Raw genomic sequence first — 9,030 nt, forward strand, 5'->3', positions numbered from 1 at the left:
AACCTAGGGAGGCACATATGATAATTTCTAAGCCCTTGATGGCCGCCTCTATTTTATTTACTTTTCACAGCAGAGGAGAGCAAGCTCATGTAGGCCATATAGATAGCATTGTGATCACGCCCGTGGCTAGTGGCAGACACTGCACTAATTGGCTAAAATGCAACTATATGCAAAATAACTAAGTCATTTGATTAGGGGCAGTCAGAAGATGCTTAGATACAAGTTAGTCACAGCAGTAAAAAGTGTATTAATATAACAGTGTTGGTTTTGCAAAAAACTGGGGAATGGGTAATAAAGGGATTATCTATCTTTTTAAACAACAAAAATTCTGGTGTTGACTGTCCCTTTAATTATAGTTGGCATTACAGATGGATGATTGCTGGATGCCCATGTCATAGCTAACTCCTCTTCCTCAGCACTTAAGTTTTCACCCTGACAATATTTGCCAAAAAAATGAGCTGGAGAACAGAAAGCCTTTTTCAGAAAAGAGAAGGCATTTATGGCTTCAAGAGGCCAATGTTTACAGTCTTGGTTCCGTTTTGTCAGTTCAGTGAGAGGAGCGACTGTTTGTTTACAGTTTGTTATAAACTTGCGGTAATAATTGGAGAAGCCCAAGAACCTCTGTAATTCCTTTAAAGAAGTTGGTTGAGGCCATTCTAGAACTGCGGTGAGTTTAGCAGGATCCATGGCAAAACCTTTCGAGGTGACATTACCAAGGAATTGGATCTGAACTTGATAAAACTCACTTTTCTAGCTTGGCTACCAAAGAATTGTCTCTGAGACACAGAATAACTTGTCTCACGTGTTTGTGATGCTCCTCTAAAGTGGAAGAGAAAATAAGGATGTCATCCATATAGAAGACAGTTTGGTTGAGGTCACGGAAGACGTAGTTGACAAATGCCTGGAAGACTGCAGGGGTGTTGCACAGCCCAAAGGGCATTATAAGGTATTCGTAATGCCCGGATCTTGTGTTAAAGGCGGTCTTCCATTAGCGTCCTTGAAAGATACAAATCCGATTGTATGCCCCACGTTAGTCCAACTTGGTGAAAAAGCGAGCATCCTGGAGCGAGTCATATCGGTGACCAATGGAATATGATGGCGATTCTTGAGTTATGTTGTTCAAGGCCCTGTAGTCGATGCAGGGTATGAACCCACCATCCTTCTTACTGACAAAAAATAACCTGACCCAGCAGGAGAGGAGGAAGGCAAATAAACCCTTTAGCTAGGTTCTCTTGGATGTACTCCATGGGTTTGGTTTCAGCTTTGGAGAGTGGATAAGTCCTCCCTTTAGGAAGTGGGGCTCCTGAAAGAGGTCAATCTTGCAGTCATAAGGACGGTGGGGTGGCAGCACGTCGGCTGCTTTTTTTTTTTCTCAAATACATCTGCAAAGTCTGCATATACTGAAGGAAGTTTGGAGGAGTCTGTATACTGGCTATGGGGATGCGGAGCAGAGGAGTGACTTTAGCAAGGCAGGAGTGGAAACAGGAGATACCCCAGGAGGCCAGTTGTCCTTCAGCCCATTCGAACTGTGGATTGTGTACCCGAAGCCAAGGATGACAGTCTGTGCTGGGGAATGAATGACCTCGAACTGCCGCTGTCTGTATCAAGGACTCCCACAGTCAGGGTTAGGGGTGCTGACTCAAAATGGATCAACCCTGAACCAAGGGGGGTGCCAGCCAGAGTAGTTATCTTGAGACAGTGTCTTTTCTGCAAAAGAGGCAAACCAGCTTAGTTCATGAAACTGTGATCCAGGAAGTTTCCAGCTGTCCCTGAATCAATGAAGGCTTGAGTGTTGACAGTATTCTCAAGGAAGGTAAGGGTACCAGGATGCGAGAGGAGTGAGGAGGGGATTTAGTAGAGATTATGCTTAGAGGTACCCCTTTGTTATCCCCTAAGCATTGGCTTTTCCCGGCCGAATGTCAGTCCTTTTAGTTGGTGAGTTTTGGACCCACAATAAACACATAGTTTCAATCTCCTCTGTCTTTCTCTGAAGGTTTGAAGGAGGAGAGATTCATTGGTTCCTCCACTGAGGTAACTGGAGCTGCTGAGGGGGTAGAGGATACTGCTGAAACCGGACGAATAGGAGGACGGTAGGGAAGGACCCTCCTAGTACTGTCTCTCTGCATGTCTCTCCTGAAAGCGAGAGTCCAGACTGATACAAAGCATTATAAAGTCATCCAAAGAAGGAATATCACGATAAGTGAGTTCATCTTTGATGCGTTCATGGAGACCCCTCCTAAAGGCTGCCTTGAGAGCACTGCCATCCCAAGTGGTTTCAAGTGCCAAGGTGCGAAACTCAATGGCAAATTGTGCCACAGTTCTATTGCCCTGGCGGAGGTCCAGGAGAGAAAATTCTGCAGCAGAGGTATGGCCAGAAGTCCCAAAGACAGAAGATAATGCAGAAATGAAATCGGCATCATGCTGGAGTGGAGAGTTCTGTTCCAAAAGGGGAGAGACCCAGGCTAGGGCCTTGTCTTACAGTAAGGAAATGCTTAAAGTAACACTTGACTGGTGAGACTGGAAGGTGTGAGGATCATTGCGGAAGTGCAGCCTGCATTGGTTAAGAAAGCCCCTGCAATCAGTAGTACCTTCATACTTTTCATTCAAAGGTATCCGGGGTATAGTTACAGAGGAAGATGCCGCAGGAGTAGGGACTGGCGGTGAAACAGGAGCGGTATTCCTCGCTGTAACTAGTAAGGAGAGTTGAGCGGTAATAGCCTCTAGCTTAGAATCCATATTCTGCAATTGTGTGGTATGGGTTCCCAACATCTGTCCCTGAAGATAAACGTCTCGTGCCACCTCATCTGACTCCATGGCCCAAGTTTAATGTAATGCAGTGTCGAGCCGGGATGATAGGGAATATCCCAGAGCAGAGAAAGTTGGGTAAGATGAGGAGAGCGGCACTCACCACAGGCAGGACAGTCCCCAGCGGCAATGGCAGAGCAGTCCAAGGCAAATCACTAGAATAGGCAGGGTTTGGCAACGGTAAAGCAGTCCAAGGGCACACCACTAGAATGCTCAGACAGTCAGGGTTCAGCAACAGAGGCAATCTAAAACGGGTTAAACAGGCAGAGTAGTCAGACAGGCAGGGTTCAGCAGCTGTATATCAATCCAGCAATTTGGGGGAATAACAGGCAGAGTAGTCAGACAGGCAGGGTTCAAACACATAAAGGCAATACTGTAGTAACGATCTATCACAACCAGGAACACAAAGTAACACCTATACTTGGGTAGTGATAGATCGTTATTGAGCGACTTACATAGGCACAAGATTCGTGCCAGAGGAATCCGGACCGGCATCTGAGAGAGAGGAGCGTGCTGCAATGACGTCAGCGCTGCATGCATCCGACCCGACACAGCCCCTGGCAAGGAGCAGGGAAGGAGACGCTGCACCCCTAGCAACGGCTAGAGCGGTGCGGCATGACAAGGATAACATAGTTATGTTGACTTTGGCCAGCCTAGACTGCAGTTGTTTTGATTTGGGGGAAGTTTCAAGGATTCTTTAAGGAACAGTCATCATTCGATAAAACCTTTGTATTACTGGAATCGGGTGGAATAACCTGAATTAAGTTTGCCGATAATCGGCATTTGTTTAGCTAAAAGTGGTCTTCAGCTGGTGTCCCTGGCTGCCGGCCTGATCCTTTTTAAATTAAAAAAAAATTAAATAAATTAGCAGTGATTGATTCTGCGTATCAGGAGGAAACCACATGCTTCAAATCTTCCTCCCTTTTTTTTTTTTTTTTTTTTAACTGTGTGCTCACAGTGCCGGAGATGACTAGCCTTTGGATTAGCAAAAGACCTTGCGGTTAACTTTAAAAAAAAAAAAAATTAAAAAGAAAAATGTGGCTGTTTAATTACAAACATTCTTTTTAGTGTGTGATTGTCTTTTTACTAGTGTCTGCACTTGTTCTGCTGCATTTGTATTCATGTAACAAAAATATTTATGTATATCGAGCATTGGAAGTGGAAAGGACATATAACTATAAGTGTAAAGTTAAAGAAACTAATTTATAATTACCAATGTAGTTAAAAAAAAAAAGTATTACATTATGTGACCTGTGTCAAGCTATATTAAACTAAGCTCTGTTTTGTTTTTTCCAGGTAGCAAGGGATCAAGTGGTTAAAGATTGGAAATTCTTAGAGGATTTGGGTGAAATTGATGCAAACTATGGTTCTGGCTACCCAAATGGTATTATTGTCTGTCTTACCTGTTTTTTGAGCTTCTATTTAAACATTTTAAATTTTGCATAGTGAAATAATTTTGTAATACATTTTCATGTAATTTAGCTCTGAAATATGTCAATATTCTCAGAGCTGGAAATGCACACTGCTCACTTATCAAAGCTAACCCTATGGCAGCAGTGTTTGTTTATAGTAGTCATACATTTGTTGCAATTTTGCAGAACACTGCTATCATAAAGTGCAAGACACAGGTATGCGCCCACCTAGCTTTAATCTTCCACAAAGGATACCAAGTAAATTGGATAAAAGGTGTAAATTTGGAAGTAGTTTTAAAATTGCATACTCGGTCTACGTTTTATGTAAGAATCTTGCTTTCTCAGGGATGCCTTTTGCTGAGTTCTATCATTGGCCATTGCACCCGTATCATCTTGGACCCCTTTACTTTCTAAAGAGTAAACTGGTTTGGTTTCCTGTGATGCTTAGATGATCTCTTTGTATATCTAAAATATTTTCTTTTTTATTCTTCTCCCTTGCATTCTTTGTAAATGTCTTTTTTGCTAATAACCATTAATTATGAGAGGAAAAAATGTATTAACTCCATTAGACAAACAATCTGACAGAGTTGACAAATCACCACATTTTACCTATAAACAAAGCATAACAGAAGGCAACCATTTTGATTTTTACTCTCCTTACTGGTACTGCAGCATAATCAAAAATAAACATACTTTGTTAATAAAATCTATATCCAACATAAATGGTTATGGCTGATGAAGTGGGCGGCTTATGGTTGAGACCATAAAGAAATCTTTTTTTTTTTTTTTTTTTTTTTGGGAGTTATCCAAAATGTTTTTACCAGACCAGTTGCAATTAATTTGTACTCTAAAGCAGCAGAAAGTGTGAACTGTGTCCTTAAAGTGATGGTAAACTCTCCCCTTTTTAATATCAGATCTGGAATGTAAGCGCCATTTTAGATGAAGTTTAATTCATTAGCTCTAATGAAGATGCAGTATAATATACTTTTTAATATAGATATGAAATTCAAATACTGCATGCTCTTCCGCCCACTTCAAAAGTCCAATTTTCGGTGAGCTAACAGATTGAATTGTCCAATCAGCGCTCTCCCCATATGGCACTTTTGTTGTAGCTAGAGCATTGATTGGAGAGTAATTCAATCATTTAGCTGACAGGAAAATTGACTTTTGAAGTGGGTGGTGTAACGTGGGGTATTAGAATTTCATATCTATAATAAAAACTAAGTTATAGCGCATCTTCATTGCACATGATGAATAAAACTCCATCTAAAATAGCGCTTACATTCCAGATCTGATTTTAAAAAGGGGAGAGTTTACCATCAGTTTAAGAACTTAGCTGTCTATGGCTGTTTCCAATATATAACTTTTTTTTTTTTTTTTTGTGCATTAAGCTGACAAGAGTTGACATACACCGTGTACAGTTTTTTGCTTGCTAAAGCTTGATTAAGATTCTATGTCATATGTATTACTATGGTCATGTTTTTAACAAGCTTAACTTTCAGAAAGTTTTTACAAATTGTAATTTTTTTTTTTACTTACCTTTTGTTTGAGATCTGTTATGTTGTGCACTGGATTTGTTTTAGGAGACACAATAATTTAATAAGGAAAAATTAAAAAAAAAAATATATGCATTCAGTGTAAAGGCTTGATCACATTTTCCAATTTCTTATTTGAATGTTACTTTAGATAATATAAATCATTAAATACATATGTATATTTCGTTTTATGTATAAATACCAAATATAATTTTTTTTTTTAATTAATTTTTTTTAACCCCTTAGTGACCAGACCATTTTTAAATTTTCTTACTGTTAGGGACCAGGGCTATTTTTACATTTCTGCTGTTTGTGTTTAGCTGTAATTTTCCTCTTACTCATTTACTGTACCCACATATATTATATACAGTTTTTCTCGCCATTAAATGGAATTTCTAAAGATACCATTATTTTCATCATATCATATAATTTACAATAATTTTTTTTTATAAAATATGATGAAAAAACCCACACACTTTCTTTTCTTTCCTAAGGTACGGTAAGTCCACGGAATCAATTACTGTTGGGAATATCACTCCTGGCCAGCAGGAGGAGGCAAATCGCACCACAGCAAAGCTGTTAAATGTCACTTACCTTCCCACAATACCCAGTCATTGTCTTTGCCTTCGGTGCAAGGATGAGGTGTAGTTTTGGTGTCTGAAGAAGATTTATTATGTACAAGACGCTGCTTTCTCTGTCTCTTGCTTACATGCCCCCTCCTTAAGCTATGCTAGCAGGATCCATATATAAGCTGGGGTTATTGAAGTTAATTATACTTTTCCCCTTAAAAGTGATAGTACAGATTTTATTTTTAATTCCTAATCTGTTGTCTCATTGGGAGCAGATCATCTGTTCTTTTGAAGACATGCCCACTGTGTTCAGAGGCCTATGCGTCTGTGCCTATGTTAATCCTTAAGGATTTTATAAGTTGTTATGCACTGTGGTTAGTGGTGCACTTCCAGGAGTTCCAATCCAAACTAGAAATATAGGCATATTGGTGCTGGTATGCCATTTTGTGAATAAACATTTATGTCCCTCTTGTTTAGAGCCTCTTGTCCTTCAGGACAAATAATTAGTTTGTTTAATGTCTTGCTTTCTGTAATACAGTTAAGTGGTTACATTCTGAGCCTCATGTCTCCCAGGATGATGCTGTTTAGGCAATGCCACAACTTTCTCCTCAACTGTCCCAAGCCTCTATGGTGTCTCATGCAGTGCCCTGCGGTTCATCTTAATCACCAGGAGGAGTGTACTTGCATACAGAATTTGCAGCTCAGGTATCCTCTGCGGTATCTGCGGCTTGGTTTGTTTTTTACTTTCCTACAGGGAAAATGCAAGAGGACATTTAAAGTTTCAGATAATAAGGTTTCTGCTCCACATGCTGCTACACAGGTTGGCCCTTTACTAAGTCTGTTTAGGAGGATTCGCCGGTAGTTTCTGAGGGTGAAATCTCAGATCTGGACAGTATAATTCCTTCTTCTGATGCTGAAGTGGTCTCCTTCAGATGCATGCTTCAACACCTTGTGAACCGTTAAAGGAGGTTTTAGCTACTTGGACGACACCGATACCCCTGTCGTTGTCAACCCTTGGAAGTTTTGTAAACTTTATCAGTTCTATGATTTCCTTCCTATGAGGAAGTGTTCTAGACGTGCTAGGGGGATTTTCACAGGAATAGGAGAAGCTAGGGATACCTTTCTCCCTGTTTCCCGTCCCTTAAAGGATTTTCCTGTTGCTGACTCTATTAAAATGCACGGTGCCCTTAGTAGAAGGGAGCTTTTCTACTATGGCTCAGATAACTTCTATCCCTGTGGAGGTTAGCTAGCTCCTTACGGATCCATGAATAAGAAGCTGGAGGTTTAATTGCTCATTTAGAGCAATGTCTGGTCTTATTAGACTTGCTGTGCTTGCCCGCGGGACATTGTGGCTGAAATCTTGGTCAGCTGAGAAGCCTACCTGTGGCTTAGGCTTTATAGTTCTGCAGTTGCAGGTTCAATGTATATTTCCTCCAAATCCATGCTTCTGACATTTCCTTTCAAGGATGAAACCTTGTTTCGGACTTGGTCTGGCAGAATTTTCCTCTGACTTTACAAAAATGAATAAATTTCTGCCACTCGTCAAGACAGTAAGACTAAAGGAAGGTTTTCTTTTTCCTCTTTCTGCAAGGTCAGTTATGTCTTTTGGAATCCCTTACTTAGTCTAATCTAAGATTTCCTCTCAGGGGCAGATTTCTACTGCTAGAGTATCTGCAATCCAGGTGTGATGAGAGGCATTCCTTGAACTGGGTTCAGGACCTTCCTCTCTGGGAATGATAGTTCCAGTCCCAGTCTGGGAACGGGACCTAGCTATTTACCTCAAGTTTCTCAGGTTCTGACCTTCAAAGTAGTATCCATTCTCCTTTGGTTCAAGAGGGCCAGTTCATAATGAACATAGACCTGAAGGATGTGTATTTATTGTTCCCATTATTCGGGATCCTCTCAAGTTTGAGTCTTGTCATTCTAGAAAGACTTTTAGGTCTTAGGGTATTGCAAGGGTGCTTTTCTGGACAATATATGGTTTAGCTGTCATCCTTCTTCAAGCAAACTCTCAAGAGATCTTGTCCAATCTACTTTCCCATGGATGGGAAAGGAATCTGGAGAAGAGTTCCATTGCTCCATCTACAAGGGTGATTTATTTGGGGACCTTTTAATAGATTCTCTATCTAGGAGATTTCTAACAGAGGTCAGATAATCAAGGATTTATTCCTTTTTCCTTTCTCTGCAGTCTACTGTCTGGTTAACAGCAAGCTCTTGTGGTCCAGTAAATAGCTTAGCCATTTTGCAACCAGAAGGTTGGGAGTTTGGATCTAGCTGCAGTTTATTTACCTTCACTTTTCAGTGACTTAATGTATGGAGGGAATTGGTTTGATGGTCACCATGGACATCATTCTCTTTGCTATTTTCCATAAAATGGAGAACATTCGGATCTAGATCAGTCGACAAGAGACTCTCTTCGGTAGTGGTTTTTCAGGAGTATCTGTCTCGGGGCACGTGTTTCTAGAGACATTGCTGGGTGATGTGACCAAGGACTCCAACCTGCTCGGCTGGGAAGCAGTCTGGGTCTTGTTTAAGCGCAGGAATTATGGACTAGGAAGTGTCTGCTCTCCTCTTTTTAACATTTTGGAGTTGAGAGCGATTTACAATGCTCTGATGGCTTGGCCTCAGTCGTCCTTAGCTTGGTTCTAGTCGGACATTATCACCTCAATGGTTTACATCCACCACCCGGGAGGAATTCTGAGTTCCTTA

The 9,030-nt window shown here is 40.8% G+C and overlaps 1 protein-coding gene across 2 annotated transcripts in view; it reads left to right on the plus strand.

The window, feature by feature from the left end:
- RNASEH2A (ribonuclease H2 subunit A) overlaps positions 1-9,030 on the plus strand; it is a 48,557-nt gene that overhangs the window by 12,163 nt on the left and 27,364 nt on the right. For both annotated transcript variants that reach the window (XM_053716033.1, XM_053716034.1), the window contains exon 6: positions 4,102-4,189. In XM_053716033.1, coding sequence (XP_053572008.1) covers positions 4,102-4,189 — 88 coding nt within the window. The remainder of the gene's footprint in view (positions 1-4,101; positions 4,190-9,030) is intronic.

The sequence above is a fragment of the Bombina bombina genome, chromosome 6 (genome assembly GCF_027579735.1).
Source record: "Bombina bombina isolate aBomBom1 chromosome 6, aBomBom1.pri, whole genome shotgun sequence".
Lineage (NCBI taxonomy): Eukaryota > Metazoa > Chordata > Amphibia > Anura > Bombinatoridae > Bombina > Bombina bombina.